The sequence below is a fragment of the Aegilops tauschii genome, chromosome 5, assembly GCF_002575655.3.
Source record: "Aegilops tauschii subsp. strangulata cultivar AL8/78 chromosome 5, Aet v6.0, whole genome shotgun sequence".
Taxonomy (NCBI): Eukaryota; Viridiplantae; Streptophyta; class Magnoliopsida; order Poales; family Poaceae; genus Aegilops; species Aegilops tauschii.
In genome coordinates, this window is record NC_053039.3 from 431,595,665 (window position 1) to 431,617,154 (window position 21,490).

At 50.9% G+C, this 21,490-nt stretch overlaps 1 protein-coding gene across 1 annotated transcript; it reads right to left on the reverse strand.

Annotated features, from left to right (window-relative positions):
* Positions 1–15,152: 15,152 nt before the first annotated feature.
* LOC109778123 (protein SHORT INTERNODES 1-like) lies at positions 15,153–17,049 on the reverse strand. Its single transcript, XM_020336678.4, has 2 exons — positions 16,084–17,049; positions 15,153–15,974 (listed from the first exon to the last, which is right to left on the reverse strand). The coding sequence occupies exons 1-2, from the start codon at positions 16,643–16,645 to the stop codon at positions 15,544–15,546; spliced, it is 993 nt and encodes a 330-aa protein (XP_020192267.1). The 5' UTR covers positions 16,646–17,049; the 3' UTR covers positions 15,153–15,543.
* Between the last annotated feature and the right edge of the window lie 4,441 nt (positions 17,050–21,490).

Sequence of the window (21,490 nt, forward strand, 5' to 3'; positions counted from 1 at the left end):
CCGGCGGCTTTCATGGCCCGGGCGGCGGCTCAAATTCTGGTCCTCCGAACGGTCAAGGGGGCTTTAATCAATAGTCTGGTCAGGGTCATCAACAGCAGCAGGGGGGTTATCAGACCAATCCAAAGCAGCTTAGCGGTGGACAATATCATGTGTTTACCACCAGTCTGTGCAAGCGAGATCAGAAGCTTCATAAGAGGGCTGTGAATGCTGTTGAGCCGGCGGTTCCACGCTACTTGCGGTGGTCTGAGCAGCCTATAGTGTGGAGTAGGGAGGATCACCCTCCACGGGTGGATAATCCGGGTCACTTGGCCCTAGTGGTGGCTCCTCAGGTGGGAGGATATAAGTTCACTAAGGTGCTCATGGATGGAGGCAGCAGCATCAACATCCTCTATTATGAGACTTTCCGTCGTATGGGGTTGATTGATAAAAACCTCAGCCAGTCCAACACTATTTTCCATGGTGTGGTACCTGGTAAGTCGGCTTATCCAGTCGGCAAGATTGAATTGGAAGTGGCCTTTGGAGATGAGAACAACTACAGGGTGGAGAAATTGACCTTTGAGGTGGTCAAGATAAGAAGCCCATACCATGCTATATTTGGACGGCCGGCTTACGCCAAGTTCATGGCACGGCCGTGTTATGTGTACTTACAGCTCAAGATGCCGGGTCACAATGGGACCATTACGGTTCACGGCAGCCGGAAAGTGGCTCTGGAGTGTGAGGAAGGCGATGCGGCTTATGCAGAATCTGTTTGTGCAACAGAGGAGTTGAAGTTTTACAAAGATAATGTTGACCCAACAGATATGACCTCTCTGAAAAAGCCAACTACGGAGAATGAGCCGGCGATGAAATTTAAGTCGGTTGATGAAACTAAGCTTGTTGATTTTGTTCCAGGAGATTCATCTCAGCAGTTTAGTATCAGTGCCAATCTGGATCCGAAATAGGAAAGCGCGCTCATCGAGTTCATCCGTGAGAATAGGGACATCTTCGCATGGAAACCTTCTGACATGCCAGGTGTACCTAGAGAACTCGCTGAGCACACTCTCAATGTTGATCCGAAATTTAAGCCGGTCAGGCAGTTCCTTCGGCGGTTTAATGAAGAGAGGCGGAAAGCTATTGGTGAAGAGGTGGCCCGGCTCTTGGCGGCCGGGTTTATTGTTGAAGTCTTTCACCCGGAATGGTTAGCTAACCCGGTGCTCGTACTCAAGAAGAACGGCACTTGGCGGATGTGTGTGGACTACAGGACTTAAACAAGGCGTGTCCGGCTGATCCTTTTGCCCTTCCCCATATTGATCAAATTATTGATGCTACGGCGGGTTGTGCGCGCTTAAGTTTCTTGGACGCTTATTCTGGATATCAACAGATTAAAATGGCAGTTAAGGACCAGGAGAAGACGGCGTTCATCACTCCCTTTGGAGCCTTCTGCTATGTGTCTATGCCTTTTGGACTCAAGTGTGCACAGGCGACTTATCAGCGTTGTGTACAGAACTGTCTTCATAACCAGATTGGGCGCAATGTTCATGCTTATGTGGACGATATTGTGGTTAAATCCATAAAGGAGGAAACCCTGATAGATGATTTAAGGGAGACCTTTGATAACCTCCGGGTCTACAAGATGATGCTTAACCCGGCCAAGTGTGTTTTTGGTGTTCCTGCAGGCAAACTCTTTGGTTTTTTGGTTTCTGACAGAGGCATTGAAGCTAACCCGGAGAAAATCAAGGCCATCACCTCCCTGGCTAAACCGGCATGTATAAATGACGTTCAGCGCTTGGCGAGTCGCATCGCTGCTTTAAGCCGGTTCATAAGCCGTTTGGGTGAGAAGGCCATGCCATTATATCAGTTGATGAAGAAAACCGATAACTTCGTCTGGAATGATGCAGCTAATACTGCCTTTGAGGAGTTGAAGAAGCAGCTGGCAGAGCCTCCAGTCCTTGCTGCTCCGGTTGATAAGGAGCCCTTATTATTATATGTGGCGGCGAACACACGAGCCGTCAGTGTGGCTATGGTGGTGGAGCGCAAGGAAGAGGGTAAGGAGCATCCGGTTCAGCGGCCGGTTTATTATGTCAGCGAAGTGCTCATCGAGTCCAAACAGCGGTACCCGCATTGGCAGAAGCTTGTTTACGGTGTGTTCATGGCGAGCCAGAAACTTAAGCATTATTTCCAGGGACATCCCATCACTGTGGTCAGTTCTGCCCCTCTTGGTGACATCATTCAAAACAGAGAGGCCACAGGGAGAGTGGCTAAGTGGGCTATAGAGCTGGGACCTCACGGTCTCAAATATGTGCCACGCACTGCTGTTAAATCTCAGGCCTTGGTGGATTTCATCAATGATTGGACAGAGTCACAAGTGCCCGAGCAAAAGCCGGATAACACATATTGGACTATTCACTTCGATGGGTCCAGGCAGTTGGAGGGCTCGGGGGCTGGAGTTGTATTGGCTTCCCCTAAAGGTGACAAGTTCCATTATGTGTTACGGTTGATGTTTCCTTGCACTAACAATGCGGCTGAGTACGAGGCCTTGCTCCACGATCTTCGGATGGCTAAGGAGATGAGCTTGAGCCGGGTAAGGTGTTTCGGTGACTCAGACTTGGTGGTTCAACAAGTATCAGGCAAGTGGGACTCTAAGGACCCTCTCATGGTGGCTTATCGCCGCGAAGTTGATGCCATTGCTGGGCACTTTCAGGGCTACCAAGTGGAGCACATTGATCGCAGGAAGAACGAGGCGGCTGATGCTCTAAGCCGGCTAGGCTCTCAGCAAAAGCCGGTGCCGCCTAATACTTTCCTGGATGTCCTGTATAATCCTTCTGTTAAGCTGCCTACAGAGGAAGACTTGGCTGTCCCTGATCCGAAGGCGCGACTGGTGGCGGCTCTCCACATCATACCGGACTGGACAATGCCCTATTTGGCTTACATGACCCGGGGTGAGTTGCCTGAGGATGAAACTTTGGCCAGACAAATAACCCGGCGGGCTAAGTCAATGATTGTTATCAATGGCGAGTTGCATCATCGCAGTGTTACAGGAGCGTTTCAGCGTTGTGTCTCCCCTGAGGAAGGTCAAGAGATCTTGCGTGAAATTCATGAAGGAGATTGTGGCCATCACGCCGGCTCAAAGTCTCTTGTGGCCAAGGCTTTTCGCCATGGTTTTTATTGGCTGACGGCTCATGCCGATGCGGAGGACTTGGTCGGTTTATGTGATGGTTGCCAGAGGTTTTCACGACGGGCTCATGTGCCGGCTCAGGAGCTGAGGATGATCCCAATCACTTGGCCCTTTGCGGTCTGGGGGCTTGATATGGTTGGCCTTTTAAAAGGTCCAAGGATAAGAAGACCCACCTCTTGGTGGCAGTTGACAAATTCACAAAGTGGGTGGAAGCTGAGCCAGTTAGCAAGTGCGATGCAGCCACGGCGGTTCAATTTATGAAAAAGGTGATTTTCCACTTTGGCTTTCTGCACAGCATTATAACTGACAATGGCACCAATCTATCCAAGGGCGTCATGGAAGAATTTTGTCAACGAGAGCATATCCGACTTGATGTTTCCTCAGTTGCTCATCCACAATCCAATGGCCAAGCTGAGAGAGCTAATCAGGAGATCCTGAAGGGTATCAAGCCCCGGCTTTTGGTCCCTTTGCAACGGACGCCGGGTTGTTGGGTGGAGGAGTTGCCCTCCGTGTTATGGAGCATCAACACTACTCCTAACAGGTCTACAGGCTTCACGCCTTTCTTCATGGTTTATGGGCCAGAGGCCGTCCTCCCCAGTGACATCCGTCATGACTCCCCTCGAGTGGCGGCTTATGTTGAGGCGGACAATGAACAGGCACGCCAGGATGCTCTTGACTTATTGGACGAACAGCGTGATGTGGCCGCAGCTCGCTCCGCGATTTACCAACAAGACCTGCGCCGTTATCATAGTTGCCGGGTTAAAACCCGGGTCTTCCAGGAAGGCGATCTCGTGCTCCGGCTCATCCAGGATCAAACAGATGCGCACAAGCTCTCCCCGCCTTGGGAAGGACCCTTTGTGGTCAGCAAGAACTTGCACAACGGGTCATATTACCTCATTGACATTCGGGAGCGTAAAGATTCACGTAAGTCGGAGGAAGAGACCCGTCGGCCGTGGAACATAGCTCAGCTTCGGCCTTACTACACTTGAGCCACCAGCTCTCGTGATGTACATATTTCTCTCAGCCATGTATATATTATGATAAGCAATAAAGCAGGACCTCTGTCCTTTTTCTCCTCCAAATATGCACGTGTTGTTTTCATAGCAAGATTACGTGATGACTTGAAGGAGGATCCGGCTTATGATCGTATTCGAATCTAGCCGTAAGCAATAAGGTCACTTGGGGGCTTCCTGTTCAAACATGGGTCGTATTCGAACCAAAGAGAACATAGCTGTCGATACCCATTTGATTGGCAAAGTGCCGAGCTCATTGGGGAGTTTTCCTTGATCATATTTGAATCATGGTTTCACTCCTTTGGGAACCGACGTGGATCGTATTCGAATCAGCGTCGTTAAACAATTCTTAAAATCACTTGGGGGCTTCCTGTTCAAACATGGGTCGTATTCGAACCAAAGAGAACATAGTTGTCGATACCCTCTTGATTGGCATCGCCACACCCACTGGGGGCTATATGATCGTATTCGAATCTTAGCATAACCCCTTTGGGCCGGGTCTCTGGTCGTATTCGAACCGGAAGCCCCTAAGTTCTTCACTTTATAGTCGGTTCTTGTCTAATTATTTCAACGTGTGTACGGCCGGGTTTCACTTTGCCGGCTTTGGCTTACAGTATTAGCTGAACACAATGGGTGTTATTAAGACAGGTAAGCCGGACTTGCGGTACCAACCTTACCACCCGGGTTATTGGAGCCGGAAGTATGCTTGCAGGCCGCCAAGTATGTTCTTACGGCTGTATTAAGGATATAATTGAAGGCCAGTCCTTTTTGATTCATATTCCGGGTTATATATCTAAAACTTATGATTCTCAGGGCGGTAAAGCCGCCTCGAGACTTGTGATTTGCCCTTCTATGCAGGATAGTTAACAACAGCTATTTTGAGATTAAGGAAAACAAAGGATTGATTATGACCCGGAGAAACATCAAAGAGACAACTTCAAAAGACTTCAGCATTCAATACGTGCACGATGGCACGGCAGAGATAAACTGTTGCACCTACTCTATTACAAAACTCATCGAGTCCAAAAGGGTGGAGCATTGTTTGGTAAACCGGCTGCGGAAGTTAAGACGCTTGCTGGGTGGAAGTCTCCGGCTCATCTCTTCCTTCTCCTCCGGCTGATCCCAAGACTCGGAAGGTTGATGACTTCCAGTCGATGCCGCTGAGAGCTTCGAACTGGGCTTCCTCGTTAATTAACCCGGCCGGGTCAATCTCCGGGGCAAAAGTGTGCTGACGAGCCGGCGGGATCAAGTTGAGGGCTTCATAGCGCGGAGTAGGAATCCTCTGATTTTCTGCGTCGTAGCCCGGCTGGTACTTGGTCAGATCGGTATCGTTGCCAATAAGAGTGGCCACCGGGCGTACGGCCTTCACGCAAGCTGCGAAGTCTTTCTGATCAAAGGCGGTGCCGTCTTTCTTCAGACTTGGGTAGCCGAGGGCGATGTCTGCCGGGTCTAACTCTGGCAAGAACGCCTTGGCCCGGCTCAGCGCAGCGATCGCTCCGGCTCTTGCAGAGGCCCGTCGCAGCTCTTGGATCCGTTGAGGCAGAACAGCGAGCCGGCGAAGGACTTCCGCCAGGTGAGTCGGCACCTCGTTGGAGAGGGCCACCACAGCCAAGGCACGTTGTGACCCGGTGTAGAGTTGCTCCACCAGGGTGTATACGGCCTTTAGCTTGGTCACCACACTCTGATTCAGGTTGGCACTTCTGGGACCTTGTTTTACAGAGTCAGATAAGCCGCCGACAAGGATGAAATTATGAGATATAAACATTCTAAACTTGATGAAAGCCGGCGAGACGACTTACCGAAGATTGCGGCCACCATCTGGGACACTTGGCGCTTTAGGCCGGAGAGCTCGGCGGTCTTCTCGGAGAGAGCCTTCTCCGCCTGTTCAGCCTGGGTCACCAATGCGGCCTTTTCTTCGGCCCATGCTTTCCGCTCAGCGTCGAACTCCGTCTTCAGCTTCTCTTGCGCGGCGATGCTGGACACGAACTTGGCGTTTGCCTTCCGGGTCTCCATCTCTTGCATCTTCAGCCGGCTCTTGAGATCAGCAAGGTCAGCCTCAAGCTTCTTGCCAGCAGCCTGTATAAATTTCCGGGTTATGGCATGAACAATTACTCTACAAATTTAAAGTCCCAAGCGTTTTCCAAGCAAAGACACTTGGCACTTGGGGGCTAATGCATATTGAACGTTTCTATCTACACATTGCCGGTTCAACTGGAGTAAGCTGGAACCTAAGTCTACAACATACTCAATCATAAGTCGTCGACTTGGGGGCTAGCATGGTACAGGCAACTAAGCAGTAAGTAAGAGGACAGCAGAATGATACCTCAAATTTCTGCTGCATCTGGTTCACCATGGCAACCTCTGCGTCCCGGCTCTTGTGCACTTGGCTGATGTAGCCAGAGACGAGCTCTCCAATGCTCAGGTTGGCGTAGTCGGAGAGGTCCAGGTTCACCCGATGGGGCTGCAGCAACTCCCCCTTAGCGGAGCACTTGGCCAGCACGGTAGGTCTCCCCGGCTCAACGAACTCCGTCCGGGTGATTACCACGTCCGGGTCGTCTGCTGGTGGAGCCGAGCTGGAGGCCTCCGGGTTAACAGAAGCTTCTGTAGTTGCCTTGGTAGTTGGGGCAGCGGCCTCAGGTGTAGAGGCGGCTGGCGGCTCTTGAGCGGCTGCCTCTGGCTCAGGCAAGTCCGGCTCATCGACCGGCTTGGACTTCTTCACCCTCTTGGTGATCTTGGCCTGGGCACTGAAAGGACAAAAAGATTAAACACAATAGGGTAAGTGAAGGCAAAGGTACAACGTGAGATGGTTATCATTACCCGGGCACGGTCTTGAAAGCCGGCAGACTTGACTGCATAGAGTCGCCGGAAGAGGGGGAGGTCTCCTGATAATTTGAGTCAGAAGAATTGAGTGGCTGACGTATAACACCCGCCAACGGAAGAAAAGGGTACAAGTGGGAAATAACCTCAGTTCGGCGCTTCCTTGATGCGTCAGGTAACCCGGAGGAGAGGTCGGTGTCCTTGTTGGTCCGGGTGTGACGCCGGCTCTCATGAACCTGTCGCTTCAAAATAAATTGAGGATCTTGATAAGCTAAAGGATGTGAAAAGCTTACTTTCCGGGTTACCCTTCGGACTTTCAGCCTTGGCAAGGGCTCCGAGTCGGAGGAAAGTGACATTACCTCTTCAACCACCGGGTTACTGGCTCCGGTGTCATCCTGTTGATGAACAAGTGTTGGTAAGGCGGACAAAGATAAACAATAAAACATAACAAAGAGCTTACAGGTTCAGGGGTTACCTCTGACTCGGAGCTGTCGCTTAGTTGCATCAGCTCCGAAGCGGTTGGCCTACTTCCCTTCTTACGGGGAGCGGCTTTTTTGGCGGCTTTCTTCACCTTTCTGGCCTTCTTGGCCGCCTCATGGTCATATTTGACCCGCCAGAACTTGTCGTCAGCCTGAAAAATACAATGATGATTTCTTCAAACGATTCAGATGAAAGTTATATACAGAAGAAGATAGGATGATCAGATTGGCGGCTTACCGCTAGGGCTGGGTTGGTCTTGCAGAAGGGGGCTAACCCGGTCCTTCCGCAGTCTGCCAGGCTCTCGTTTAAAAGAGCCTTGGTCATCTCCTCTGCAACGTCTTCAGGAAGATCATTGCGGCTGTGTCTCTAAGGGTCGTCCTTTCGGCCCGTGTACTCACACATTAAGCCGGGGCGGCGGCTCAATGGGATCACCCGCCACGAGATCCAGACCCGGACCAGATCGATTCCATTCAGACCATTGCCCAGGAGAGCCTTGATCTTGTTGATAGTGGGGAGCAGAGGCTGGCGCTCCGCCGGAGTCAGTTTGTCCGACAGTGGGTGTGTTGACTCCAGACGCGATGGGCGAAAGCCGGGCAGCGGACTTTCATCAGCCGGTGATGTGTCTTGGCAATAGAACCAAGTCATGTTCCAGTCCTTTGGGTGGCTCGGCGGCTCGGCATAAGGGAAAAGACAGTCTCTTCGCCGCTGAATGGAGATGCCGCCTAGCTCTAGACTTGGCCCATTGGCGCACTCATTCTGACGGTTCAAGTAAAAAAGCTCTCTGAAGAGCAGCAGACTAGGTTCTTCTCCAAGGTAAACCTCGCAGAACACTTGGAAGTTGCAGATATTGGACACTGAGTTGGGTCCTATGTCCTGAGGCCGCAAATCGAAGAAGGTCAGAACGTCTCTGAAAAACTTTGAACCGGGCGGTGCGAAGCCCCGGCTCATATGATCCGCAAAAATCACTACCTCCCCGTCCTTTGGCTGTGGTCTCTCTTCTGACGGGTCAGGGGCACGTTGCAAGTAATGGAGGCTTTGGGAGCTTTGGGAGGCATGGTGTAAGTCGGCAGTCTATGATAAAAGGAAAAACGTCCGGGTTAATTATGAGCCGGAAGAAATCTACAGTTCAATGTCAAGGCCTTATCACAGCTAAGCCGGAAGTTTTATGGCGCATGGTTTTCTTTAAGCCGGAAGGTTCTACGGCGCGTGGTTTCTTTAAACCGGAACTGTAAACCGCCGAGATTCAATGATTGCAGTTTTTTACTAAGTGTGGTAAAACAGGTTTCACACATCGCAGTAAAATTTTTGGATCAAAATGGTCGGGTAAAAGAAAAGTTTCTAGACCTAGAAACAGACGCGAGGAGGTTCTTGAGCTTGAACAAGGCTCTTATGCAGTAAGAAGAGGGATATTTGCATGTGAAATGGGTCCTCAACGTCTACCGCAGTAAGCCTATACAGAGCTAAGATCAAAAAGGGGCAGTAAAATTCAAATCTACTGAGAGCCGCGATGAACTACGAAGAACAGAGGAAGAACTATGAAGCCCTAGTGCGGATCTGCCCTATGGAGTGTCGAGGACTCACCGGAGCTGAAGAGGAGCGGAGGTTGCCGCCGTTTGTCTGGACCGAGTCAGGGTGATGCAGCGGCCAAGGTTGACGAAGACCGGGGGCGCGACGGCGGCGGCAGTAGCAGAGCTCGGGCAGGGGAGCAGTGGCGCGAGGAAGAAGATGAGGGAGAGAGAAGTGGCTGAGAGCCCGTTGGGCCGGCCTATTTATAAGGCGAGCTCATAAGTGGGCGCGAGAATCAAGGAGACCACGGCGTGGTTATCTCCCCACGAAACGCCTCGATTTTCGGGATGACAGTAAAGAAAAAGATCCGTTGCGGATCTGGTGGAGTAAAAAACGGGTTTAATGAAAGATGACGTCACGGCGGATTACCCGGAGTCCAGAGGATGATGTCACGCCGGGTTATGGCTCTCACACAATGATAAGCCGGAGGTTTTCTGTCGAAAGAATTGAAAATTGACATGAGCCGGCTCAAATCAATCTGGGGCCTAATGTTGAGGATATAGATCTTAGAGTCACCCGCCAGGAGAGGCCGGGTTACTCATATGATCATTGTCAGAAGCCCGGAGCCAAGCTTAAAGATGATGGGCCAAAGATGGGCTTAAGACCCGGATATGGCTTAAGGCCCGTAGTTACAATCATTATTATGGTAGAACTTGTAGTGTAAGGCAAGAATAGTTGAGAGTCCGAGCCGGACACTCTTATGAGCCGGCCGGGACTCTGAGAGCTGCTGGGCGTCAGCCTCCCTATATAAAGGGACGACCCGGCAGCGGTTTAGGGACAAGAAAAATCTCATCGAAAGCCAGGCATAGCAGTTAAGCTCCCTGGTCATCGAAACCCTAATCAATACCACCTCAAACTGGACGTAGGCTTTTACCTTCACCGTAAGGGGCCGATCCAGTATAAACCCTCGTGTTCCTTGTCCCGCATTAACCCCTTCAAGCTTCCTAACTGCGATGGCTCCACGACTAAGTCCTAGCTCAAGGACATCTGCCGTGACAATTCCACGACAATGTAGATATAGATAAATAACATTTGGCAATACATGGTTGTGAATGCATCTGTTGATGTGGAGGCCGGAGATTATCATTCTTTTCATGAAAACAATACGGACCCTACTTAGTAGGCGTTCGCGCAACGAAAGATAGATACGGTCGATCAAATAAAGTGTAATAATTACTTTCTCTGGAAGTTGCTCTAGTTATCTCGCAATTAATCAAGTTCAGGTTTTCTCTGCTGAAAGTCTGAAGCCGATCTCTGCCACTGTTGTTAAGTAAACATTTAAACATGCAAGTACATAGTCTTAGCTAGCATACATAAATGGCGGTGCTACGGCACACTGTACACAGACGCGCCCCTGGTCTGAGGCAAATTTGACAAATTTGACCTATAATCGAAATCAAATCACAGAATGAACTGTCCGTGAAACTATTTCACGCGGCTGACCCTTGGCGCCTAACTCTCAGGCGCTGCACTAGTGCAACGCCCAGGAGCTAGGCGCTGCACTAGTGCAACGCCCAGGAACTAGGCGCTGCACTGTGTAGTGTGGCGCCTAGCTCTCAGGCGCTGCACGCTGACTTGGGCACATATGGGTGCGACGCTGGCCGTGTAGCGCCTATCTGGGAGGCGTTGCACAATAGGGTGTGGCGCCGGCGTGGCGGGCGCTACACAAAAGGGTCAGGGGAGTGAAATAGTTTCGCAACCAGTTTATTCTGTGATTTGATTTCGATTATAGGTCAAAATTGTCAAATTTGCCCTCGTCTGAGGCTCTCTGATGAGCACTGAAAAAGCAGCCGATGGTACTGCAAATTGCATGTGTTAACTGGAGCCTAACGGTTTCTGTATAGATCGGCGCTCTGCAGGGAGTGTGTGAGTGAGGGTCACGTGACCCCCGGCCGGCTTCTCACCAACAACCCTCAATGCACGTACTCCATGGGACCATGCCTCTTCCTCCTCTCCCCCTCTCCTCTCTCGTCTCCCCCACTCTAAACAGCGCCCTAAGGATTCCCCATGAAGAGCCCTACTCGTCCTTAGCCTGTACCACCTTCTCCATGACAAGTTCTTTCTCTCTCCATTCGGTTTTCCTTTTTTTCTCACCTATCATGAGAGCAAGAACATTGAGAGAGAGAGAGAGAGAGAGAGAGAGAGAGAGAGAGAGAGCAGTGGAACACTATGGCTTAGGGCAGAAAAGGGGGGCATGGTACACTGGTTTTCATGTGCTATCCCTCCATGTGTTGGCAATGATTTTCCGTTTTGGAAGAATGTGATGGCTCTGAGCCTATGGTGTTACTAGTTACTAGTACTAAGCTAGCTAGCTGTTCTTCGCCACCACGCATAAATTGCATATGGTTGCGGAGAAAGAAACAAAAGGATACACCATTACTACTAGTTGCTACCTTCAGTACTAGTGCTACGGCCAAGCCCAAGGGAATTGAAGAAGGAAGATGAGAGGCAGTACAATGTTGTTGCTTTAGAATCTGTCATGTCTCCCATGCTTTTCCCATGGCCATGGCCATGCAGTATCAAACAATGGAGGTAATCATTTGCAAGAATTTTTCACCCTTTCCTCGAGAGACTAGAGCAAATAAAAAGCGCGTGCCAGCAGACAGGTAGAACCCTGCGCTTTTGTCCTCTCACTCGCACTGCTCACTTTGTCCCAGAGCTCACTTTCAGGCCCTAAGAAGTGCCTGCGGCCATTACCAGTAATCATCATAATCTTTAGTTTCCTTTTTGCAAAGTTTCAAGGCAAGTTGGGACAAAAAGGATTGCAGGATGTTGCATAAATTCCTACAAGAAACTTACCTAGGCATGAAAACTCACTGCCAATTCATATTGAGTTGCCCTAGCATACCATACGGCGCATATAGTTAACCATATTATGCAAACACATAAGCTTACATCAGGTGAAAATTTTGGGAGAGTTCTTTAAAAAATAGGAAAACAACTGAAGATGCATACAAATCCACAAAATTATTACGTACCAAAGTCCTGATAGGCAACAAAAGACCGAAAAGGCCACCTTACGAATAGAAAAGGGAACAAAATGACCAATAAACTGTCATGTCGAGGTTGGCGTCGGTGGAAACAGTTCCATGAGATTTTGGGTATGATGTTACTATTGCTTCAGGGACACCTCTCAGATGTAGACAGAGGCCCATCTTGTATATTGATTCAAACAAGCTATAGATTACACCAAGTGCACGCGTGTTTCAGTGTCATCTACTAACTAGCTATTCCTGGCAGCCAACATCCTAGTATGGCTAACACTAGTAGTTCGTCATCGAGATCTAGACGAAGTTCGGCTGTCTATTCCTGAAGTAAATCATCATCAGACAATTCGGAATGAGAAGCGAAGCTCGAATCTGTTCCCAGAAAAAAGTTCCAATAGACAGAGGAATGACTAAGACAGAGATGCCCCTAGCGCGAAGAGAGATCATTTGGTTTGTTAATTAATAGGGGGATTTTCTCAAAGTAAGATATGGATTGCGCGAGCAGTATATATGAGATGCCCATTGGCACTACTGGCTAGCTTCCACGTTCTACAAGGATCACAATGAGATCATTGGAGTGTGCAGTAAAGGAACACTAGTGAGTGGAGTGGAGATGCAAGCATCTATAAAGTTGCCAGATTGTCCCTTCCACATTCCCCATCCATGGTTCAAATAAGGAAATCGTTAAGAGTGCCCAGTTGCTTGTTAATGAATGTTATGGTTAGTTGATGAATATCCATATTTCTTTGGTACATGGAGCCCAATAGTTGCAAGTTTGAGTAACTACTGCAGTAAAAATTAACGAAGCCAAGTTCATTGACTTGAATACGCACAAGCAAATAAAAACAAAGAAGCATGCGTTTTCTTCTATTATCTTACTCCTTCCATTACATAATCAATGTAGTGCATATTTTGTTTTTAAAAGTCAAACATGTCTACATTTGACAAAGTTTATCGAACAGACTATGACATATAAAATACTAGATAAATAAAATGTATAAATACACTTCATGATGAATCCAATGATACTAATTTTGGATTTTGGATATAGATATTTTCTTCAATAAACTTAGTCAAACATAGACATGTTTGACTTTCGAACAATCTATTACTTACTACTCCCTCCGTCTCTTATATTATGGGACGGAGGGAGTACATTGTAGATCGGAGGGAGTATTAGAAAGACGCAAAACAACATTGATGATGTTCTCTTCAGGATATTAGATAGTATAAAATACCATGTTAGCCTGGGAAAAGGAAAAAATATATCCAGGTTGCTTATCCAAGTAGATCAAAATTGTGATGGTGCAAATATCATACACCTCCATTTCTCAATGGTTGCTTAGAAAAATACACATCACCAGTAGAAAAGAAAAAAACTACACTTTCTGCTTATGTGTGTTAAGATTGGTATGGTGCTGTTTAACTGGATGTGGAGAAGAACTGTCAAAATATATAAAAACAGAAATCCATTTTTATAACTGTCAAACGCTAACCACGACTACGTTTTAAAACACAAACATACAAACATATATATCTTAGAAACTAACCTTAGTGTGGTGCATTTCATCGCAACGCTAACACTAGAAGCCACTATTTCTATGAAGGTATTTCCATAGGTATATAGAGGATTGACATAAATCATTTGCCATGCATGCATATGACTAACCAATAGTTACTTACACAACACAATAACCACGTTATTTCAGCATATCACAGTATATATCCCGGAAATACACAATGCGAGAGGGAGTGGCCACTAATAAGCAAGAACAAACAAACAACACAAAGACACGAGTTAAACACCCTGATATTAGTATTCAAATATAGTGGTCACATTGAATTTAACAATCAGCATTTCCATTCATTAACTTTTATTCACATGAACTCATTATTACGAAGAAAATTAGAGGATAAATGTATTATCAAAACAATGAAATTAAGTTAGGGTGCAGCTTTAAACCCAAAAAGATCCCAGGTGTCAATTACTTTGGCCAATCTACTACTATTAGTTTATTTGATACTAAAATAAGGTAAATGCATTCAGCGGAATATACACATGTTGCATCCTTCGAAATAGAGCAAGTTCTCTTTTGAGATAATGAAATCGACCAACTTGAAAGGCAACATATACAAAGGAACCTCCATGCATTATAATAGTAACACTATTTATAAGGAGGAAAAAACATGTTATGCTTCAAAGAGGAATTAAGGTATTAAGAAGTTAAAGGCTTACTACAAATGTGCAATTTTGGAAGTTTGCACAACCCATCATCAAATTCATTTAGCCTGCTGTGTAGAATTATTTTTCAAATTGCAACCTCAATGATTAACTTCAATATCAAAACTGCCGGCTTATGCACCCCACTACCATTATTGCTAAAAGGCATGCAGACACATGAATTTTCTCATTCACAAACACGAATTATATTTCTTAAAAAATAAATTTACATATAAAATAACATAATTTGTTAATACTACTACTGTACTCAAATCGTAGCATTTCACAAGCAGACTTAGAGATTGAAATGAACTGCAATGCTACAATTGCTAGCACTAATAGATATAATTATTTTGGTAAAAAACTTCATCATTTCTTGTGAGATGAGTCTTATAAAATTTAATTAAAAAAACTGAAGGTACCCAATGCAATTGCAATTTAAGGTGATGGAAAAACAAATCAACAAGTTCATGCCATAGATGAGCCAAAAAAACGAGATGAATGCGCGACCAATCAATCATTCTCCCTCATACCTGCTAAGCTCGGAAACATAAAACAAACACCGAAATCAAGCAAAGGGATCGTCGCATGGCTCGATCGATCAGCTCCCAATCAGCTGATCATTTGGTCTCAAACTTTCTTGCATTCCTCTCTCCCATGAACATACAATAGCTCACTCCTACTAGTAAATCCTAATATAGTATTAGCCACAAAACTAACAGAACCACACCATTAACTTATGGCGAAGGACGCGACATAGTATCTTGGATCCACGAGCTACCAAGTAAAGGGGACTAGGTTTCTAGGGCGCAGCTTTTGAAGAGCAAAGGGAAAACGAGTAGTAAAGCCGAGTGGTCGCACCTTGTGCAAGACAGATAAATAGAAGCTATGTAGTACGTCGTGGTAAAAGTAAATTTAAAGAAGCCTTAGCATCATATATTATTGCTCTGACGAAAGAAGTACCAGGAAAATCAAGATTGTTAAGAACACTGTCAATTGAAGATCCGGAAAGGAAAAAACAAGCTAGAGCAGTGCAAGAAATCACGCTTAGTTCCCGGGATCCTAACTGTCAGATTTCTAATCATTTGCTCTGACAGGGTATGTCACTGACTGATCGCCTCAGATGCTCCCAAGAAGAGCTGGAAAGTTCTAAATTACGGTGCCTCATTAAGCTAAGCTATAGCTAGGCTCTAGAGAAGGAAGGAGCATCAATTTATGCATCAATTGACAGATCGAAGAAACCAGGGGTTGGGTGGAGGCACGGTGTTACAGCGGGAGTCGCCGTCGACGTGCGTCCGTGCGTCGTCACTGTCTCTGGTAGGGGTGGCCGTGGAAGAAGGGCGTGGTGGCCGGGAACGAGCCGTAGAGCCCGGGCGTCGGGTACGGATCCATCACCACAGCCGATGACACGACGATGTTGTGGTTGTTGCCGCCGCCTGCGTCGCCCGCTTCCGCGCCCGTGCTCGGCGGGGACACGTCGCCGGTCAGGCGGAACTGGTAGTCGCCGCCTCCGCCGCCGCTGCCTCCCGCGGCAGCTTGCAGCTGGGCGTGGGCGTTGCTGGGGCCGACGTCGTGGAGGATTCCCTTGAACACGTGGCCGCCGATGCTGACGGTGGTCTGGTACGCGAGCTCCGCCTCGGCCTGGTCCACCGGCCCGAGACGCACGCATCGGAACACCGCCTCCGAGCTCACCTCCCGCGGGAACCTCTCCGCCACCGTCACCATCTGCTGATCCCCTACACACGCACGCACACAAAAAGCACAGGTTTTAGCGTCAGATCCGGGAGCATAGAGGCATGGAAGGTGTAGGTTTTGCACCACGTCGTGGTAGTATATAGTACGTACCTGAGGAGGTGGTGGGCGTGGTGGCGGCGAGGCGAGCGCGGGGTCGCTTGGTCAGGTCGCGTGAGGGGCCAGCCCCGCCCGTGGTCGCGGCGGCGGAGGCGGCGAGCGCGGTGAGCTGCTGCTGGCGCTCGCGGCGCTTGGAGGCGGGAACCCAGGTGGACTTGACGTGGGTGGAGCAGGCGAAACCCCGGGACTTGCAGCAGGTGCGGCAGCGCTGGTGCTGGCAGTCCTTCTTGGCCTGGTTGCCGCAGTCCTGGCAGCTGGTGCCGCCGCCGGTACCGGCGAGGGCGGCAGCGCGCGCCCCGCGGGAGGAGGAGGAGGATGCCGCGCCGGCGAGCGACTGCGCGGCGCCAGCAGGGAGGTCATCGGTGGCGAAGCGGATGAGGTTGGGGGCGTAGAAGGGGTGCGTGAGCTGCTGCTGGTCCTGCGGCTGGCCCCATAGCTGGAAGCCGCCCCCGCGCGTGGCGTAGAGGAAGGTGGATGCGTCGGACGGGTGCACGCCGGGCGGCGACGCGGAGCTGTCGCGGCCGCTTCCTCCGGTGCCTAGAGGGAAGCCCGCCATGCGCCCAAATCCATAGGCCGCCGTGCCGATCTCCCTCTATTTCACTCTACAGTCGCTGCCCTGGCCATGCGCTAGCTTGTGTAGGAGTACGCGCTATCTTCCTACCTACGTACTGCGGTATGTCCGGCAGCAGGCCTCGTCGATGGGAAGGGAAGGGAAGAGGATGAGGAGGGAGGAGGGTGAGGAGGTGGAGATGAGGAGGAGTAAAAGTCCGCGTGGCAGCGGGTGGGGGTGGGGGGTCGCGTGCGAGTTAAGACGGTGAGGCGACAGAGAGGGCCTGCTACGCCGCCATGGTGCCTGCGCGCACCAAAGCTGCCATTTATTGCCCTGCCTGCTCCTCTCCTTCTCTCTCTAAACAAGTTTGGAGTTTGCAGCACAAGCACAAGCACAAGCACAGTCGAGGGAGGGAGTGAGGGGGGTAGGCAGGCACCCAACACGGCAACGCGGCGGGCGGCTGCTGCAGCTGATGTTGCGAGGGAAAAGGGCACAGCACAACAGTGGCGCAATAGAATAAGCATGGCGCGCGGCCCCGGCCGCCGCCCCGGATGGAATGTACCACGAGTAAATGTTTGCCTGCCGCGCCGCGCCCGTATCATTGGCGTGCTCCGGAATCCAGCTGCCTCCACGCCACGCCATGCCATGCCATGCCATGCATGTCCGCTACTCTCACACGCACTAGTCAATGCAATATTCAATTCGGCCTTGTAAAGTTGCACCGGCTGAGGGTCTTTCACTCGCACAGTTGCACCGCAATTTGTTGCTTGGTTGGTCCCAGAACACCGGCGCCACCGTCGGATCGCGCACGGACGGCGGTCGGCGGCGCGCGGGGGCCGGCCGGTCAAGGGCGCCGGAAAACACGGGAGCCAGCCGGCCGCTCGCGTGCCTTTTTCTTTCGAAGCTGCCGTGTCGCATGCAGATGCGGACAGCTTTCCGCGCCCAACGTGGCCCGTTTCCGGGGCTTCACTCCATCGTGATCACGGTCGTGGTCTCGCGCCGCGCCCTCGATCGATGCCATCCCTGCCCTGCCTCCACTCACGTCGGCTACAGTGCTCCGCATCGGTCAATTCTTGGCCCGTGGCATGGCCCTGCATGGAAACGCGCTGAAACTCGGACGCTTTGGCGCAGAGAGACTGGCGACGGGCGGGCAGAGTCAGGGGGATCCCGAGGACGTGGACGCCGGCGGCGGGTCCGGCTCCACCACGCACAGTCCCGGCCGCCCCGTCTGCCGAGTGTGGTATCAAATCATGCGTGGAGCAGTACTGGTTGATTGGTGCTGGGTGGCCTCCATTAGTAGTAGTCGACGCGTTTCCTTCCCCGTTTACGAGCTCCATCTCCGGGACCGGGAGTCAATGTGCGCGTAGTTTTTACCAACGGGATCGACGTCGCTGTCGCCTCCTAGAGTCAATACTCGCCGCCTAGATTCATTTGGGATTGGTGGAGATCGAGCGAGAGCGAGACGGGGCATGTGGATGCCAGGATGTGGTGTACTTGTAGCAATAATGTTGGACGTACAAAGAGTTACACATAATTGTTTGTAAAACCCCCGTAAACCTATTGATGTGGTGTAGTAGTGTCAATCCAGTGGGGGATAACGCGTGACGCGACCGGAATCGATCCACGTCTTGTTTCGCCCGACTCGATCGCTGCCCAGTGGAACGGAAGCAACAGCGACCGGGCGGCGGTGTGCTGTGCAATGCATGTGGTACTATCGCTGTTGCTGTGTGGAGTACGTAAACCTTGTGGCTTGTGTGGTCCTCCTCGGGCTCGGGCTCGGGGCAGCGGTGCAGTGACCAACATGCATGCTGCGCCGATCGGTCCAGCGGCTTCACATCGCACGTACCTAAAGCTTCTTTGATTACAAAAGGGACAGTGTTCTGGTAGCAAGGGGACTGTTGCGAATTATTAAGGGTCTCCATCGTCCCTTCGCCGCCGTGCGTCCCGTTTGGGCAGGCGGAGCCGGGCGGGTGCTACTTGGGACTTGCCTTTCTCGGCCGGGCCAGCCACGCGGACAAACGTACTCCACTCCATGGAGATATTGGGTGGAGCTCGCGGCTCAGTTTCAGGTACGCGACCCCGATCGTCCAGCTGGCGTGGATTGTCAAAGCTTGGCCACGTACTACGTGGCCTACTGGAGAGAAAAAGGTTGGCTGGCTATGGGATCACGGTCACGGGGATGGATTTCCCCCGGTTCCCGTGGAAAAGACAGTGGCAACGTTCTTCCCTGTACGTACCCAGCACCACCGATCCTGTGTTTCAGCCCGGCCACCGTCGCGTCTGGTCCCGACGCGAGCACTAGCTGCTGCACAGGCCAGGCCAGGCCGGATCGAACTGGGACGAGTTTATTGCCTGTAGTGGATCCATCCAACCCATGCATGCATGCATGCATGATGAAAGAGAAACACCGCGGCCGTACCGTGAGTGATTACTCAGTCGATCGTCGACAACAGTACCGCGAGTAAAATTAGAATTTAATGCCCGAGAAACACGCATTCAGTTGAGGGCGGAAAAAGGACTACGTACTCCACAAATGCGTGCATTGAACATTTGAACGACGGAGCGGTACGTGATGTATAGTACTTGTACTAGTAGTAGCTTGCAAGATGACAACCTCGAGAGACCGAGATCAGAATGAGATCCACTACTTCATTCTCGGCCCAGACAACGAGATTAGCTTAGCTTAGCTAGGGGAATGGTGGCTACGTAGCGGGCTAAAATGCGTAGCTTCTGCTGGTCTTATTAGGCACGAGTAAGTAGGCCACGATCGAGTAAAACAAACACAAGGTAGCAAGCGTACGTACGATCCATGACCTGTGGTGAGATCATACCTCGTCTGAGTCCGCGGGGTGCTGGCTAAGAGCATCTACAGCCGACCTCTCGTCCCCCGTTACAAATGCCCGCACAGACCGTCCGATCACTGCCGGTAAAAAAAGACCCAAGCGGAACTCTCAAACCACAGACAAACGCCCGGGCTGACCGGCACCCCTCATATCCAGCTCAAATATAGGACGGATATGGGACGGTCCGGCCATGCCCGGGCGTGTCCGCCTGACAGGCCCGGCCACCACCGATCCTATAACTGTCCCACAAAAACCACAATCCGGGTGCCTCGCTCCGAACCCTAGCTCACTCTCTTTCTCGCTCTGTTCTCTCCTATCCCTCACCGATTCTGAATTTCTGTCCCATCCACTCCGATGTCCAGCTCCGGCAACGACTCCGACTCCGAGCTCAACTACGAGGAGGAGATGGCCCTCCGCATTACGTTCGAGCGGTCCAATGTGGACACCGACGGCAACGCCGGATCTGGAGCATCGCCGCAGCTCCCGCGCCGGCGCAACACGGACGCCGGAGGTGGACCCTTCTAGCCCGCGTGCAACGACGCCAGGACAAAGCAGTCCTCACTGCCCCCGCACCGTCTCCTTCCCGAGTCGGCCGCTCCTCCACGCGGGCAGTGGTGGGTGCTAGTGCCCGCGCCGCTAGCCCGCACGCGCACTCCAGAACTGGAGGCGCGCGCCGCGCGCCATGAGAGGTAGCGTGCACGGAAGAGGGACACGGTGGAGCAGTCCGCGCGCCGCCGTCGCGAGATGCAGGCGGATCCCAACGAGGACGCGCGGCTCCTCGCATGGATCTACCGCCGGTCTCTCACGACAGCTAAGACGGACGCTCGCTGCCTCCGATGGAAGAACGCCAAGACGCTCCGACTTGCTATCGGGCAGTCGGAGCGCGAGGTGAAGGAGGCAGGGGCGGAGAAGGCTCAGGTCGCCAAGTTGAAGCGGGAGTAGGACAGGGCGGTTTGTCGATTGAAGGGGCTCATCGTACTCTCCCACTCCGACTCTGACTCCGACTGCGACGGCGACGGCGACAGCTGCACCTCCTCCTCGGACGACCAAGACCATCCACCAGCCGCGAACGCCTACAGTTGCGCCGGCGACCGGAAAGGAAAAGGCCCGGTGAGGAAGTGGTGAAGCTCCGCCGTCTCCTTCTCTAATTTCAAGTTTTTCGTAATATGGTTTAAACTTTTGAAGATCCGTTGGTGATCTTTTGGGGCGCGTTTGGTTATTTGCATCGTTTTTTGCCCTTTTGCATACTTTTCACAGTTGGCCTGACTGAGCATATGCAGGCAAAAAACCAACATCTGCATGTTGATTGGTTGCCAGCATGCCCTCTCCCTGCATCGTAACGATGCCTCTACGCACCGCGTTTGGTTGTTCGTATTGTATGTGGTCAGATGAGTGCATGTTGTTTGGTTGCTTGCAGGGAATATGATTAAGACTTAATAGCTACCCATAACACACAGTGTTACACTAGAGTGCCTCGGCGACAATGGTAGGCGGTGGTTGCGGCGCCGCGTCCGACACGACGAGCATGGAGTCGCGGGCGAGCGACCTCATCGGCAGTGCAATGAACTATTTGCTAGTGCCATCGCCGCACAGAAAGCCCGTGTGGAGTAACGAACAAAAGGGCGTTGAGGCAGAGGATGATGAGGGAAAAATGCAGTGCACCTGCCATGGCGTCGTCAGTGTAGTAGGACGGGGAGGAGGAGGCCGAAAAGAACACGGCAATGATGACGGGGCCAGTGTAGTAGGACGCGGAGGAGGTCGAGAAGAACGACGATGATGACAACGCCATTGTAGTAGGACACTAGCGAGAAGGTCGAGAGGAACGACGTCAGTGCTGGCTTCAGTGCAGCAGAACATGGGAGACGACACAGAGAGGAACGATGACCGAGCGAGTGTAGTAGGACGTGGGGGAGGAGGTTGAGATGAATGCTAATTTTTTAAATAATACATTCTTTTCATTAGATCGAGAAAGAATACGCGGATTTGAATTTTTTCAAAAATAATACAG